Source organism: Oenanthe melanoleuca, chromosome 1, assembly GCF_029582105.1.
Source record: "Oenanthe melanoleuca isolate GR-GAL-2019-014 chromosome 1, OMel1.0, whole genome shotgun sequence".
NCBI classification, from domain to species: Eukaryota; Metazoa; Chordata; class Aves; order Passeriformes; family Muscicapidae; genus Oenanthe; species Oenanthe melanoleuca.
The window spans coordinates 72,248,397-72,266,079 of record NC_079333.1 but is presented as its reverse complement, the minus strand read 5'-3'; the positions used below and the strand labels follow the sequence as shown (position 1 = coordinate 72,266,079).

The window sequence follows — 17,683 nt, the reverse complement described above, 5'->3', positions numbered from 1 at the left end:
TATAATTTCCTTCCCTCTGTGCAGCATCAGGCCCTCACTATTGCAAATGGAATCAGACTTTGGCTGGAACAATATCACTTTACCATTGAGTATGTTCTTGTAGGTGATGTGTGCTCTTCACTGGGCATTATCACCCATGCCCAGCTCATAAGAACCATACTGTGGCACTCAGGGCTCCAAAACATTATCCCATGGCACTGGGTATAGCATCTGCAAGAGGTTGTACCCATGAGGTTTAGAAGAGCAACTCCATGTGCTCTGATGAGAGACTGTCACAAGTTGCAGAGCTACCCTGTGCACCCAAAGCAAGTCTCACATCAGTCCTGCTGTGTGTGTACGTTGCAGGTACAACATGACTGGCAATGAGGCTGGCAGCAGTGACCTTGGCTGGGGCCCTGGGCCTTCCTGAATTTGATTTGGATCCACCCAGATGCCCTCATTCTGTCAGGAAGTCAGCCACGCACTCAGCTCATAGACAGCAACAGTCCCTTGGGATAAAGCAAATCACTGCCATATTTGAACCTGGACAAACAGCTTGCACCTGGCTTCAGCCTCAAGCAATTTGGTTGTGCTGCCTGAGACTGCTCCCAGAGGGACCTCCCAGGGCAGGACCCCTCAAGGGGACAATGGGCTGCTTGGGCTCTTCTCCTTCCGAGAATATCTCGTAATTGAAAGGCTGTGATAATCTCATATCGCTGCTTACGGGGTGGAACGCTGCAATCTTACACAGCTGAATAACCATCACAAGATGTTTTTCTTCATAACCTGTTGTTACATCTCATTTAAAATGAAAATGAACTCCCACTATTAGGGTATTCATTCTTTTTGCTTTGATCTCCAGTGGGTGGAAATGTTGAGAGCTAAACCACCTTGTCATTGCCTATTACACCAAATTTTATGTAATAATAAATAAACAACAAAACCCCACCAAACCCTGCATAAAAGTTTTAATATGTAAGAAAACAATACATTAAAGCAGGAGCTAGAGGACATCTGATGAAAACAGAAGGCAGCAGATTCAAAACAAAAGGTGTGCTTGTTTGTAAAATGAAGCTGTGGAACCCCTTTCTACAGGATGTGTGGACATTAAGAGTTTACAGAGTCTCAAAAAGAGACTGGATACGCTTCTGACAGAAATCTGTGTCTGGCTGTCAGGGCTTTGAGATGCAGATGGCAACCACAGACATTTGGCCACCTTCTGCTGTCCTTACTGCCACCTCCTTTAGCCACTGCTGAAGGTATATCAGCTCTAGTATGACCATCCTGTGCTTGAACAATGTGTTAAATCCCCCACTACGCAGCAAAGCAATTTGTAGCATCCCATTTTAGCAGGCCTGCTGAACCTGGGATCTCTGAACACAACCTACTGGCATTTATCTACATCTGCTGGCACACAGACAGACTTCTTTCATTTGCAACATGCTTCTGTAGCCCACCTGCTCAAGAAACACAGAGTCAATTAAATAAGTGTGACTGTCACACGGCTCACATGTTGAAATGCAAGAGAGTGATTTGTGCAAGACTCAGATTTGAAGACAGAGCCTTGCTTTGTTAATTTTTGCTATAGGCATGGAAAAGTTGGCTTATGCTGCTTTAGGTGGTATGTAATGTATTTCTTGTAGCAGACAGGTACAGGTAAAGCACAAGATGAAGGCTGAAAAGGAAGCTATTATTTTTGACAGGTCCAATTTATTGACAGTGTTAGTTGGCTAATTGACACATTAAAGTGCTGAACCATGAACATGTTTACCCAGAGGTCCTCTAAACTTTTATTTATGTCTGAACCTCCTAGGAAAACCAGTAAATATTCACCACAACTAAAATATCCAGCATATGCTAGTAACCACAGGGCTGAAATTCAGTTTTTCCTGAAGGTCAATACACAGTTTTAAAAATAGGCAGAGGGTAGTGAGACAGCAAGAAATAATTAACTTACTCACTCAGAAATCATTTTCAATTATAAACAGCATGAACTGGAGGACTGCTCAGTTCTGCTGAATGAATAACCTTTCTCACTAAATAATTCACCGAATTGGGCAGGCCAGCTATAGCAGGGCTTGTTTGAGTTCACCAGAGCAATCAGCCAACTGGCACACATTTTTAAAACAAAATATAGAACCCCCCCACCCCCCACAATTTACAGCACCACTGTGGAAAAGCAGAAATCAACATTCTCACCAACTCTAACCTCCTACTGCTTAGACTCTAGATTCAAACTCTGTATAACACTTCGCTGTAAGAGGAACTAAACCTCTTCTTTTGCTTTCAAGAAAGCAAGATTACACTGGTCACCAAGACTTTTAGGGCTTGTTGAGCTTGAAGAAGAAAAGGATCTGGGGAGACCTTATAGCAGCCTTCCAGAATCTAAAGTGGGCCTACAGGAAAGCTGGAGAAGGACTTTTTACAAGAGTGTGTAGTGACAGGACAAGGGGAAATGCCTTTAAACCAAAAAAGGGCAGATTTAGATTAGATATTAGGAAGAAATTCTTTACTGTGAGGGAGTGAGACAGTGGAACAGGTTACCCAGAGAAGCTGTGAATGCCCCCTGCCTGGAAATGTTGAAGTTAGGATGCAGCTTTGAGCAACCTTTACTAGTAGGAAGTGTCCCTGCCTGTGGTAGGCAGGTTGGAAATGGATGGTCTTTAATGTTCCTTCCAACCCAAAACATTCTGTGATTCTATGATAAGGAAGAGGAGTGTAAAAGGGAGCTGCCTGTTTTTTCACTGTCCTCCACTCAAGACTAAAACCTGTTCTTTTCCAAATGTTTATTGTCTGTATTTGCACCAGCTCCTGCAGGAAACTTGTCAAGTACATACCAACGACCCAAATGAAGCTCCCAAGAAGCAAAAAGCCCTGTGTTTTAAACAGACAAGCAGACAAACATGTATTACTCATAAAGTCATGTTTAGCAGCATTCCAAGAGAAACCTATTTCAAGGTGGGTGTTTAGGTGGTTTTTTTTTTGTTTTTTTTTTTTTTTTCCCAAACAAATGTGTTTTGTCTTGCATTCAAATTAATCTTGTTAGAGCTTCATCTTTCTTGCCTCACTGCTCTCACACTTGCCTCATGCAAAGACTTAGAAGGCATTCACATATTCATATCATATGACACTATGGAAAAGAAATATATACAAAGTTCTGGGGATTGCCACTTTCACAATAAATGCCTCTGGTGGCATTTTGCAGCCTGCATCACGTGAAATGTAAGAGGTTGCCTTACGGATACAGCACAGATTCCTTCCAAAAGTACACACCCTTTGCTTTTGTATGTCTTTCTAAGCTCTAATACCCTCTTTTAGCTCATAATTGAATTTTTGTTCAGCTCTGTTCTTGCAAAAGGTCATCAGATCCACTGTTGGAAACATGGAAACTGATATGTCCTCTTTTGGGGAGGTGGTTTCATCAGTAAATTTCCACCTGTGACCAGTGGCACAAAAAGTAAACCCAGAATGACTTTAAGCCCCACATACAGGAAGAGCATTTTTGCTTGTGCCCAGAATGTGGGGCTCTTAATGAGGGCTGGCCAAATTGACTTCTACAGAAATGCATATAGGTGGAAGTAGACCACAAGCAACTTTCTCTGGAAGCTGTTTGTGTGGAGTGATGGCCTGAAAGCCATCAGGGCAGCCCCACTACTGTGTCATCCTTCAGCAAGCCAGGGAGGGCAGTCCATGACAGAAACCAAAACAAGGGTCAAGAGGAACCATCTCCTGAGCAGCCCTGACCTGAATTATGATGCTGCTTCTGAAGAAGGAGGGACTTCTCTTGCACTCCACAGGAGAACTTCAGCAACTAGAATCATAGAGATATCGAGGTTTGGTTAGGGAAGGACCTCAGAGGTCATCTGGTTCCTACCCCATCATGGGCAGGGACACCTCACATAGACCAGGTTCCTCAAAGCATGGTCACCCTGATTTCTTTCCCCCTCATTTAGTCTCTGATCCCCTGGAAGACCTGAGCAGTCTCTTGGGATAAGAAGTCCAGCTTACTTAGAGGTTGACCAAAAAAAACCCCAAAACTTCTGTAGAAGAACTGCTCTGAGATGCAAATCCTCTCCATCTATGTGACAAAGGAATGGAGCAGAGCCACATTTCCCTAGGACAGCAGAAATATTTTTAGGAATTTTCCAGTCATGCTCTACCATGCATGATTGGAGACTAGAGGAGAGCAACATATTGTCACTACATGTATCTTTACAGGGTTATTGTTTCTGATCACAAACACTTCCTTAAGAACAGGAAACCAGATCTGCCCTGTTTGCGTCTTCTGAGTCCCCCACCTGAAGATGGAGTCAAGAAGCTCTCACACTCCCAGTCACAGGGAATGGGATCCACCTTAGACATGTAAGTCTGGGCAGAGAAAGAGGAGTGAAGGAAGAGGCTAGACAAGGGCTGAGGCAGATTGGTCTACTTGTTGAGACACAAATTCTTTAAGCCACAAGTGACACACCGCAGCCCTGAAGTGCACGTCCCCGCAGGGGAAGGGTTCAGGTGAAGAGGGGACATACACACCCACAGTCAGCTGCTGACAGCCTGTAACCACAAGGAAGGGAGGCTGGGCTGGGCTACCTACTGAAAGCACCTCTGACTGCTGAGGTTACCCCTCTGACCCCACCCAGCTTGCCTGGTCTGTGCTGGGGGGGTACATCACCTTCCCTCCAGCCTGCCTTTCAGTCATGTTGTGCCTGGGTACCAGAATCTGGCCCCACAGCATTTAAAGATGCTGTTGAGAAACACTGGAGCCAAGAACTTCCCACTACTGACAAACAATCTGGCCTGAAGGACTGGGACAAAGCCCTTCCAGACGTGCCATTCAGATTCACTTCTGTCCAAAATGAGCTGGTGGCTCTTTCACTGTGCACAAGGCACCTCGGAAACTCATTCTTTAGCCAAGTGGAACATGCTACCCAACACACAAGGTTTCAAGGCACAAGCATTTGGGGGAAAGGATGGTAAGGATCTTGCTTAGTGTTGTCTTCTTTTTGAAAACTTAAATGTTCCAAATCCCTCATGCTTTATAACTATGTTTTTCTTACTTTGAAAACAGATTCAGCCAGACCTAAAGGAACAGCTAAACAATGGATTCAAGGGACCCAAAAGGTTTTGCACTGATGATCACTCCATGCCTGCCTGCACAAAGACCCCCTGCTCCCTGCCCAGTCTTGGAAACTACACTCTCAGCTGCCACACTTGGCCACAGAGTGACTGATGTCAATGGAGCACAGCCAGCTCTCCTTTCCCTTTGGGGGAACTGGCAAATCCCTCTGCCTCCATGGGGCTGGGTCAAAAGAAGGTCCAGGAACAGCACTTCTCCCCCCAAGGGAAGCATCCTGCAAGTGGTGCTTAAGAGTTGCCTGTGCTACCTCTTTTTGGTATCCTGACCTCTCTCAGCCCTTTCTACATACAGAGGTTAAAGGTTTTCTGATATTGGTATTAACGTCATGTTCATATTAATCTCTGTTACAATTAGTATTAATCTCTGTTAGTGATTAGATTAAGAGACCTTCCTTTCCTCTTAAACAGAGCTTTTACGCCAAAATACTCAGTCTCCAGTGCAAAGGGAATGTCTTGCCAGACTGTGAACAGTAGGCATGATCTTTTGTGAGTATCAAAGCCACTGGAACACTGCATATTGCATTCATTTATAATTATAAAAACTTAGAAAAGGTGCCATAATTTTAGAAGCCTTTCCTCCCTTTCTTTACAGTCACTTCTGAAGCTATAAACCAATGTCATACACACTTCTCCAATTTCTAACAAATATAATCAGTGTGGATTTACCATCTAAAAGTTTAGTTGCAAAGTTTTCCTGTAGTGAACCAGTTTCCCAGTACAGTTTCCTTAAAGGGCAAAAATGTTTCCCATTGACCAGGGAAGAAACGCAGCACCAACTCAATCTTTGGTTTCAAGCCCTATAGCAAGACTCTTAGCTTTACTTCAAAATAACACTGCCCTAAAGCTGAGCAAAGCTATGCATCCCTTCTGCATACCTTTGCATCCCTGACTGCCCCGAGCTTTTACACTGTCATTGATCAATGAAACAATTACACCTGAGTTAATAACCACTTAGCAAAACCAGCAAAGGAACATTAATTAAAACAAAACGACGCCAGGGCTTGTTCTTCTCCACCGACCGTTGCATGGCTGGCAAAACCATAAAAAAGAGGAATGTCACGACAGTCGCAAAATAAACCAGCAAGAAAAATTTGCCTACATTCTTCTTGTGTCAAATCCACACCACTCTCTCTTCAAATAGGGAAAAAAGGCAGGTAGTGACAGCACGAGAAGCGAAAACGGACACTCGGGCGCCAAATACAATCCCAACTAGCGGGTTTTTGGGAGGAAAACACCCCGCTTCCACAGGTGTGCCCAAGCAGCGCGCTGCCACCTGTCAGGGGACGCGGGGGCGCCGCCAGCCCGCGGGGCAGCCGCCTCCGCCCGGGAGCGGCCCCGGAGCCCCGCGGAGCGGCACAGGGACACGGGAGGGGTCGGGTGGGGGCAGCGGGAGCCTGACCGTCCAGCGCCAGCATGGATGGGAAGTCCTTGCAGTTGGAGACGCCGGTGGAGTCGGTCACGCAGGTCTTCCAGAGGTTGGCCCAAAAGGTGGCGGTGGTGATGACCGTGCCATCGATGGTGGACACCTTCCAGTAGTCGGTGGGCAGCGTGGAGGAGACCAGCACCCATCCCGAGATGGTGAGCAGGAAGGCGATGATCTCCGCCGACGTGCTCGCCATGGGCCCGGCAGCGGCGGCGGGCGGCGCGGAGCCGCGGGATCCCAGCGGATCCCGGCGGGGCGGGCGGAGCGGGGCCGCGGCGATCCCGGCGGATCGCGGCGGGGCGGGCGGAGCGGGGCCCGGCCGAGCCAAGGCGGCGGGGCGGGGGCTCGCAGCCCAATCAGCACCGGCAGGGCCCGGCCGAGCCCCGGCACCGGCCCCGCCCCGCCCCGCCCGGGGTCCGGAGCGAGATGAGCCAGACCCCAAAGCGAACAGCGCTGCCACCTGTAATTTGGGTGGGATTCCCCTTGCCCTGCTGCTGCTCGTGCAGGGGTGGCCGCAGCGGGACAGGTGCGTCCTTAGCATCTCCTCCCCAGCTCCAGGTTTCCATCTCTCTCCGTGTGCCCCCGCGCCGTCCTCCCCACAAACTGCCTCGCCAGGAGGGAGGCTTTGAGGAATACAGGTGTGCCGACCGTGAGTGCTCCGTATTCCTACAGGGACCCAAGCTTCTGAAACGCATAACAGGGCTTTTTAATCCTCTGAATTTCAGCTGGCCTCTGATATTACCCAGCCGCAGGTGATACAGCGTTTGATACCTGTTTTTTGCAATGTGAGGTGATGAACTTGGGATTTTCTGCCTCAGTTTTCATGCAGTGGCATTCAAGCCTGCAGCTCACAGGTGGAGAGTTATCCACAGTGGTTTCTCCTCTTGTTTGAAGCTGTTTACTTTCCACATCAATGGCAAATATACTACTGATGTGGAAAGTACACTGCCGGTCTTTACTTTCCTCCTATTTATTTCAAAACTATTGTTACATTTTCTAAACCTTTTTGCCAGATGGGCAATCACTGGGGGATAAGAAGCCACATTTGCATCATAATTCTTCTGATGAATGCTCTTTGGTTTTGCCGTGTGGTCACAAACCCGGATGTAATCACCTTACAGACCCATATTAAAAAAAAAGAAAAAAAAGAAAAAAAAAAAAAAAAAAAGAGTACAAAAAATAAAAGAAGAAAAAAAAAAAAAAGAAGAGAAAAACCTCATAGTTGGGTGTACCTTTGGATGTGGGTCAGAGCTCAGTGGGAACAGAGTGTTTCTTGATCTGTTAATGGTCCAGCAGGAAAAAAGGGGGTCCACAGATGCATTTGCTGACACAGTGGCTCTCTGCCTGCTCTCTGCCTCCTTGGTACCCTCTGACTTTCAGGTGACGCACAGCAGCATTGGCAGGGAAGAGGGAGAGGAGAAAGCAGGAAGGAGGCTTGTTTGCACAGCAGCACTGGGCATGGGGCATGCCACAGCTCCATTCAACCTCTGTGCCAAGATGCCTTCTCTCCCCAGGAGGGGAAAAGCCAAGGTCATGAAGAAGGTGAGCCACCCTCCAGTGTGGTGTCAGGCTGTAGCCAGAGCTCACTTTGGAGCACTGAGATGACCATAGATCCAAGTCCCACCTCCATGATGTTATGATCTAGTTATCGTGGGGCATGGCAGCAGAAAGGGAAAAGGAAAGATTTTTTAATATTTTCTCTCACCATAGCATTTTGAGATCTTGCAGATTGGAATTATGTTGGTGGTGGTAAAGTAGATCAATCCAAGCTATCAACTAGGATCTAATTAAGTCTGAGGTAGGACACTCGAGTCCAAACCTGGGTCATTGTGTTTTCTGGACATGGGAAGCTCACCTATTCTTTTGTTGATAACACTGCTTTGCTTGGTGAATCCAGGGATTATTATCTGGGCAAATTTTGGCCAGGGCCCATCAGAAATTTTTGGTGCACTGTCATGCAATAACCAGAAAGCTGAAGTGAGTGTTGAAGGGCAGGAACACAGCCAGGACACCTCTAGGCCTGAGTCTGAGCTCCTGAGCCTGGGAAGAAGAGGAAGTGGGTATTCCTGAAGAGCATAGACACTGCTCCCCAGAGGGCCAGCAGAAGTGGCTGAAGCTGCCATGGCCTCTGGCTGTGGTGTCCAGCCACCATTTGTACTGTCCCAGACCATGCTGCTTTCAACAGAGCCAGGCTTGGCTGCCCTGTGCAGTGTGGATCCACATCTCTCTGAGGGCCACCTGTCTGCTGCCAGGGACTTCAGGGTGAGCCCATGCAGGGGGCTTAGGACAAATGAAATTATTTCAACCTCAAACCCACTCCCTTTCTGCCCATAAGGACCCTTCAAGCAGGGCTAATCTGTATGTTTGTTCCCTTGTAAGCCCTGTTTTATCCAGAATGTTGTGAAGTGGCCTCAGTGTACATGAGAACCAGACTTGCTTTAGCTTCAGGGAAAGGCTCTTCCTTTCATCTCCTCACACTATTGCTTCTGAGGATGTTTTATGTTACTAGTCCAGTTGTTACCATCTTTCTCATCATATCAGAGCAAGATGTTGCACTTATGATCTCATCTTTGGTGATGTAAACCCAAAATGGCATAGTGCACAGCTGTGTGTTCATCCCAGGCTGAAGAGTTAGGGAAGCTGAAAGAGATACTCTTCTCCTGTGACATTTTCTTCATGCTGGCTGGAATTTGCAGGGATAAGACATTGGAAAACATTCCTCTGGGAGGCTGTGTTTATCTCCTGTATAATTTTTTCAGCTTCTTTCTCTTGTGCAACTGCAAGTCCCTTTACCATGAGCTTAACTCATGCGTGTTCCAGTTTTCCAGGATACAATGGTCTGTTTTCTCCCTGTTGATGTGGTAGGAACTTTAACATCCATATGAAGACATTTTTGTATCTCCCTTCAACCTCTGTTTTCCTGCCACCGTAGCTCTGGCACTGGGATTTGCTCACTTGGCTTTCTTCCTATGTGTAGTTTATGTAGTAGAGCAAAAGACTTGGCCTTTGTTTTGTTTTGGTTTTTTTTTGTGTTGGATTGAGTTTTGAGGTTGTTTTTTTTTTTTGTTCCTGTGTTTCGGGACCAGTTATGACTTGGGAAGTTTTTTAAAGTTCCTCAGACCACTGTGGGACTGATTTATGTTTTCTTCTGTTCATAACTTGGTCATGTCAATACAACAGCACAGTTTTGTGCTGGGTCATTTGACTGAGTATGGGGTTTATTCCCTTGGACTGGAGACCGGGTTAATTCCCTTGGACTTAAAAAATATGCTCTTTTTAAAGGAAAAGAGCCCCTGTGGTTCATTTTTTGGCAAGTTTCATTGACTCTTGGGCATAAAAGTGGCATTTAGGGGAGAAATATTAGTATGTGTTTAGAACAGGCTATTTCAGTTGGAAGGGACCTGTGTTGATCACCTAGGCCAGCTGCCTGACACTCCAGAACTGACCCGAAGTTAAACCACGTTACTAAGGGTGCATCTAAATACCTCTTAAACACTTGCACCTCTCTAGTAAGCCTCTTCCAGGGTATGGCCATTGTCTCAGTAAAGAAATGCTTCCTAATGTCCAGTCTGAACCTTCCCTGGTGCAGCTTTGAACCATTCCCACACATCCTATTGCTGGATTCCCAGGAGAAGAGATCATCACATGTCTCCATCTTCCCCTCTTCAGGAAGCTGCAAAGAGCAATGAAATCACCCCTCAGCCTCCTTTTTCCAAACTAGACAAGCCCAGAGTACTCAGCCACTCCTCACAGGGCATGATTGTATGAAAACCCTGACTTAAGTCCATTCCCTACATTCCCTTCATACACTAGGTGGGTGACCTTATCATAGAAGGATATGAAATTTGTTGAACAGGATTTTCCCTTTGTGAGCCCATGTTGACTGTGCCTGGGGATTGCATTGTTCTTTAAATGCCTTTTGACAGTACCCAGTGTGATCTTCTCTGCAATTTTTCCAGGAACTGAAGTTAAACTAACAGGTCTGTAATTCCCTGAGTCTTCCCTCACATCCTTCTTGTAGGTTGGAATAACACTGGCTAGCTTCCAGTCAGCAGAGACCAACCCCAGGCTACTGAGGTTTTTGAGCTACATACATTTCACAAATCAGGTTGGAATATTAATAAATAGTTGAATTTTTATAATGTGCCAACTTCTATTATATTGCCAAATACAGAAGAAGAGACCATTTTGCTCCCAAGTCTGAAATACAGGATATTATGTTAGCTCTTACAGGCTCAAAATCACAAGTAATCATTATTGCCTCATAAGTTAAACACCAGATGACAACAGCATTTGTTCTGCAGCCAGGATAAGCAGGCTAGGGTCGTCATGCCTTTGTCCTGGAGTAATTTTTCTTGTAATTTTACCATGCATAGGTTGGGCAACTTGAGACTCTTTCCTGGCTTTGCCATGTTAAGATTTCCACCATGCCTGGAGCACTTGTGCAAAAGGAAAAAAGCCCCAGTTTTATTTTTCTTAGGCTGAAGGACAGCTTCCTTGTTTGCTAGGATTTTCCTGACAATCTGAATATTGAAAAAATAAGGCAGACTTGTGGGGAACATAAATAGGCTTATAAGACTGTCATCACCTGGGCTAGGTCAGGTCTGTTGGCAGTGCTAGATCTGGGGAGGGCACCCCAAACTGGCTGGTGCATTAGAGGAGATTAACACAACAGTAGGTGAGGAGTTTGCATGGTGCTCTGCATTGTGCAGAACAAAGTGCCGCCTAAAAAATGAGCAACAAGATCCTCTTCCTCAAAAGACAGCAAACAAAGGAATGCTTCTGTCTCACCCAAAAAAAAAACCATCAGACTGGGAACATCAGTTAATAATCACCAGTCCTTGCGGGGGTTGCTATCTTTGTTTTTCTTAAGTGGTGGGAAAAGGAATTAAATTAAATTACTGCATGTCTTTTGTAAACTGCCAGGACAAGAATGATTTTTAGCTATGCAGTTCATATATTACATAACAAAAGGTAAAAAATTAATAGGAACTGACAAACCACAGCATTTTAAAGGAGTGAAAAATTGCATTCCACAAGCCAATAAACTTTCCCCTCTCCCTGTCTCTGTTCAGTGCATTCGGACATTACTGACCTTCTTTCTTGACACTGTAATTAATGCATTGTTTCTTTCTTTTTTTTTTTTAGCTTGCCTTAATTTTGTTGAAAAAAGCCTGTGTTGTTCCCTGAAAGTTTGTAACACAATCTTTTAAAAATAGATATAACCTGTTTAACAAACTCAGCAGGAAATGTGAAGAAGTGCATCTCCTACTTTCCTGGAGGTGCATTCCTCCTGGCCAACAGCACAGGTGCAGCTCTTGTCTGTCAGAAGTGGCCGCCACATCAAATTAACTTTTGCTAAGCACAGGCAGGCTGCTGTGGAAAGGCAGGATAGATTTTAAGAACATGCAGCCCTATGTTATGCAATTTAGAAAGTGTGCAAAATTTTTGAAAGTTTTCAAAATCAAAAAATATTGTATCTAATGGGATTTAAAAGGATTTAACTGAGGTGGCAGGTAGAGGCAGTCAGTGTTCAGAAGTGATCCTTGCCAGTGGGTCATATAGACAAAGAAGCTGAGTCCTGATCAGTGTCTGAGTGGCAGGACAGTGTTTGGATATTCCCTGCAGTGGGAATGTTTTCCCACCGAGCATGTCCTCCGCCCTTGTGTATCACAGCTGGTTTCTGCTGTTTCCTGAGCACCTGGTAGATCTGGGCATGAGGAATCTTTCATTTTTTACAGGCACCAGGATAGCTCCTAACCAGAGGACACACAGAAGCAGGAGCTGACCCTCTGCAGGGACCACAGCAACAGAACAAGGGGCAGTAGTTGGAAGGCAGAAAATTCTCTCTAGGTATTAGAAATAAATTTTTTACCAGGAGGATGGTCAAGCACTGGGAGATGGCTGCCCAGAGAGGCATGTCCCTCCTTGGAGGTGCTCAAGACCTAACTGGTCATGGCCCTGAACAAGCCCATCTGATTAGATGTGTTTTGGACTAGATGACCTCTGGAGGTCCCTCCTAACCTGCCTTTATTACCCTGTGATTTTGTTACCTTGCTGGAGCAGATAGAGTAGCACTGGGCTGCATTTGGCTTATTATCGCTCTAAGTGGCACCCAGGTGCACTAATGATCACAGATTATATGTTACGCCCAGAACATGATTCCATGTGGTCCCTGCTACCCTGTTATTTAGCACACATGCTGAAATCTTCTTTTCACAGAAAGGTATATTTCAGTTCATAACAGCAGTACATTTAACTCCTTTTTCAGCTGTTTACACATAGGAAAATTTTTCCATGGTCATCCTCTTTTTTTATTTATTTTTTTTAGGAAGCCTCTGGACATGGTAAAGGAAACCCCAAGTGGGGAACATGGCACAGAGACCTTTAGCTCTGCCAGTGTTGTACCCTCCCTGAGACAGCAGAGCAGGGATGAGAAGAAGAGACAAGCTCCTAGAAAAGAGGGATTCATTTCCTGAGTGGACGCAGGAGCAAAGCTGTTCAGCGTGTACTTCAGCTCACAGGGGCTGGCAGCAACTGGAGAGAGTGGTTGAGGAGATGTGAGGTGACTGGTAAGGGCCCTGGGGGAGGCATAAATAAGCTGCAGCAGAGCATGAGTGAGGGGTGATAATTTACACCGTGCTCTTTACCTAGTCCTGCTTAGCCTGACCCTCAACCTGCATTTGTCTCAGTTTTCAGTTTGAGGAAGGGGAGACAGGTGAAGGTGGGTTTCTGCCTTATACCTTCCCACCAGCATCTCTATCTGCAAGGAAGCTCTTCCACTTGCCTTCCTCTGGTTCATCTCCCCAGTTCTCACAGGGGCTCCCTTTTTACTCAGGGAATGGTTGTGCCATGAAGAGGGTGTTATGGTTTACTGTCCCACTGTTTGTCAAGCACCATTTGTCCCAGCTGGTGGCATAGAAAGATTTAATTTAACTGAGAACATGAAAACCACAACCTGGAGCAAAGCAGCTTCTGCAGTGTAATTAATCTGAGAGCAAACAGATTTGGATCAAAAAAGGTCATGGTGACAAAGTAGAGTTAAAGCTGTCTTAGATCAACATTCCCAAGCAATTCAGAAACAAAAGGAATAAGGAAATAATATATGAGAGATTCAAAAATCAATAAACCGTTTGTGGTTAGTGTGCATTTGATCCATCATCAATACTGCTCCTTTTGATCCTTCTGGTTTGATTTGGTTTCTGACGCCGTGTGTGTATTTTAAAGAGAAGTGGGTAAAACCTTCCAGTGAAAGGGGGGCGTTGCCTCCAGGTGTAGAGGCTCTTGGGTAAAGAGGACAGATAAAAAAATCCAATTTAAATTTTCTGAGCTTAAGAAATCACAAATAAAAGTGGCAGTAATGAGATATGAGGAGAAGAAAACATCTTAAAACATAGGTGTCAACATCAGTGTGTTTGTGCTGGGGGACATGATCAAGTTCCCCTTGTCTTGCCATCTACTGACAACACTGCTTATTAAAAAATCAAATGGATCAAATGTACTTGGAAGTGTTTTAGTGTGCCAAGCAACACCTCAGCTCATTTTTGTGTGCAATCTGTGCACAGCCCCATATTTTCCTATTTCTTCAGTGCAGTGTTCGGCCAGTCTCCACTCTGACTCTTGAGGAAACAGTCCACTATTGCATGTAGTAAATGAAGCAGTATATTACCGAAGAGAAAATTCATTTGGACTGCTTATTTTTGCTGGGTCACAGTCCAGAGTAGCCAGCAAGACATTTGCCAAGGGCAGGACAGAATGTGCTTTGCCTGTTATGTTAATGCTTTCATGGTCCCATACGGAAAGTATTTTTTTTCATTACGTTGCAGTAGTTCTACCTGGCCATTGCCCTTGCAAAGAGAGAAAGCCTTTCCAGTGATAATAGGGATTCAGGTATGCACTGTGGGGTTTTCTTCTGTTCTCCTCTTTGTTCAAGTGTCTTTCCTCAGCTGATTATTTAATTCAGTGGCTCATTTATGTGTTCATCACAGCTTTTTAATTCACTTTGGTTGCAAATCAGGTGAAGAAGGGTGGAATCACTTTTGAGAATTCAGTATTAAAACTATATAAAGTCTCTTTTTTTGTATCAGGAATGCATTTTGTCTTTTAGAAAATGAGAAATTCTTAAACAGTTTTGAATTAAGTTGCAATTTGTAAGGAGAGTTTGCAGCCCTGGATGGTGCCCCATGCTGATGGTGGGACACTGAGCATGTTTCTGATTTTGATGGTATTATATGGATTTTAAAATTGCACTGCACTTTTTGTTTTCGAAAAAGTTGTGTAGTGGGAGACAGTGAGATAATGCACCAATCTCTTTACTCGGTGCTAGCTCTGGGAAAGTTCAGTTTCCTTTTCCAGTTTTTGGTGTTTTATGTACTTGGGAATCAGAAAATCTTTCAACAGCAAATTCACGTTTCAGATGTCTCTGGGTGACAAAGTGGTGGATTTTGATTGTAAATTGCTTGGCAAATGCCAGCAAAAGAAAAATGCCAGTGGATGCCAAACATTGAGACTGGAGACACCAGTGTGTTTGGTTCTTTTTAATGACTGTTCTTTGTTTTTCTACTGCATGGTGCACTATTTACAAAAATTACTTTCAGTGATATCTGAGGATTAAGGATATATTTGGAAAGATGGCCCAGAGCATTTTGTTCATGTGGTATTCTGGGAACTGTTAACTTTTCTAAATACATACAAGAAAAACCTGATTTTGTAAGAGAGAGTTAGGACGTGGCATGCAAAAGCTACAGGCTTGCTGCATCCATTAGAGAACTGCACACAAATGTTAAAATTTAGCTGGAAGAGGTGTTTGTGTAATCACTGAGTAAACTGTTGGTGTGAAGTTCTGTGCTTTAGTATGAAATGCAAAACATAATAATGCATGAAATTTTATTGTCAGCCAGAAATCCCACCCTACCCTCTCCAGTCCCGTTAAATACAGGAAAAGTGTGCAGTTTTATGGGAGGAATTTTCCTGACAGTAAAGGAAATCTAGAGGCGTGGGCTGTAGGACACCAGCTCACAGATGCCTGTGTGCAGGCTGGTCAATGACTGGAGCCGTGTGGAGCTGCAGTTCTGTGCCAGCCATTGTCCTCACCTCACCTTCCAGGGACACGTCATACACCTTGAGCTGTGAAAATATTGATTTTGGGATCACGTGCCTGAGCAAGTTTCAATTTTCCTCCCATCCCAAGCAGGATCTAAGCTCAAGCTGGGGATCCTCTTTGAGCAGGTATGCCCTGGAGGTTGCTCCAAGCCCTTTGCCTAACTATTCTTTGCAGGAGGCAGCACAAGCCCCAGTACTGGACATTTCTGCAGGCTGAGGATGGCTTAAGCAAGACCAAGCAAGCACAAGTGCCTCTCTCCTGCCTTCAGGCTCTCTCTATGTCAACCCACCACTCCTGTGGGAATGATGGCCAAAGGCTGCCAGCCTCAGGCGCGGGTCACTCCCCAGCTCTGCACAGGGTGACCAGAGAAATGGAAGACATGGTGGGTTTTGAGTTTAAAGTAAAACTACAGTTAAATCAAAGGGAAAGTGCAATTCTCCCCTGTGTTCAACAGAAGTTAATTCTTGTGTTTTTCTAGCAAATCTCATACCTGGAGAGCTGACTGAACCGCCTCTGCTCGCCCACTCCAGCAGCCCAATATTGCCCTGGGTTCTTCAAGGCCTTCCACCTGACTTGTACACATTGGCTGCCTGTGCTCACCCCAGTGAATCACAGCATGAGTGGCTCAGCAGATGGGCATCTCAGGTTTGACGTCCTCATCCCTCTGCCCCTTTCATGTCTTCAGCAGTGGCTCCCACAGTGAGTGTCTTGTGCAAGCAGAAAGTGCCCAGCTGCCCCGAGAACCTCACAAGCACTGATGTGTTTCTTGGCTTTTGGCAGGGAGCAGCAGCATCCTTGGATGCGTGCCTGTCAGCTGACAGGCTCCTTGCCCAGATGCATTTCAGTGATTAACCTGCTGCCTCTGTCTGTCAGCTTAGGGGTTTCTATGCCACAAGAGAGAAGACAGGAAGGTTAGATTTGCTTGAACTCCCTGGGACTGGTATGATGTCCCAAGAGTGGGCATCCTTCTGGATATTCAGCTCAATATCTACCACGTGGTTGGAGGGATGCAGAACACTGTAAATAAGGCATGTAACAACTTGTGTTGCAGACTTGCTCTCCAAACAGGGCTTGGAGAGGCCAAGGGGCTCTGTTTTCCAAGGCAGGACTGTAAGAGGTCGCTCTCCTGTTTGTGCTGCCACTGAACTCAGCCTCTCTTCTGTGAGACATTTCTCAGCACACTGTTGGCTTGTGGGAATGCCAAGTTCTTCAGGCATGGAATAGGTCGTTCCCTTCTCATTTGTAAAGTGTTATGGTTAATTTCTAATCAGAAGTGCCTTTGAACTTCTGAACTTTGAACTTGGTGAAGGAAGAGTTCCCTTAAGTACATCAAAGCTTGTCGCTGTGCTTAGGGGAAAGATTTATGCCACAAATTCATCATGCCAAGAAATTATCACAAGTCCTTTATGTGGCACAGGCATCATCGAATATATTAATATGCACAAGTAAATACAATAAAGCCATTAGGCCAGGATGCAAACCCCTGAGAGCAGAATTTGCTCTGCAGGTTTGTCAGACAGGCTGAAATACCAACCACTGATCTTTCACAAAGAAAATCTCTCATATGTTAGAACACAGCAAACAAGAACGCTCATGAACATATTTAATAATTTATATTGAAAGGATGTAATACAAATAATTTTATATATCCTTGCCTTATACGATGTCTCAGAAGAGATCAGGATCTTATCAAATCTATTATTTCGTAGATATTGGACAAAAATTATTTGGCAACACCCCCACTAATCAGAGCTTCATGTTTTCTTAATAACATTAAACACATACACATCTCCATAAGTAAGCATTACCACTACAAACTGATGAAACCAGTTCATAAAACAGCAAGAGAGAAATAATGTTTTAGGATAAGTAGAGGAGAGTAAAATAACTGAGCACACATACCATCCCTCCCCTTAGCAGATGAAAATGGTCTTTTCCCTTTGCTTACAGAAATCTATAATAGGACACTACAAGTGGTATGTACAACAGGGCCTCCCTTTATCCAGAGAATTTCTTCTGCAATAGATATTCTTACATACTACTGT

General features: G+C 45.0%; 1 protein-coding gene across 2 annotated transcripts in view; it reads right to left on the bottom strand.

The window, feature by feature from the left end:
• CLDN10 (claudin 10) overlaps positions 1-17,683 on the bottom strand; it is a 51,941-nt gene that overhangs the window by 6,078 nt on the left and 28,180 nt on the right. Inside the window, exon 1 of one of the 2 annotated variants that reach the window (XM_056498208.1) lies at positions 6,512-6,845. The exons of the other annotated variant lie outside the window; for it this stretch is intronic. Coding sequence (XP_056354183.1) covers positions 6,512-6,731 — 220 coding nt within the window. The 5' untranslated portion in view covers positions 6,732-6,845. Of the gene's footprint in view, positions 1-6,511; positions 6,846-17,683 lie in introns of those variants that run through there. 2 annotated transcript variants of the gene reach the window in all.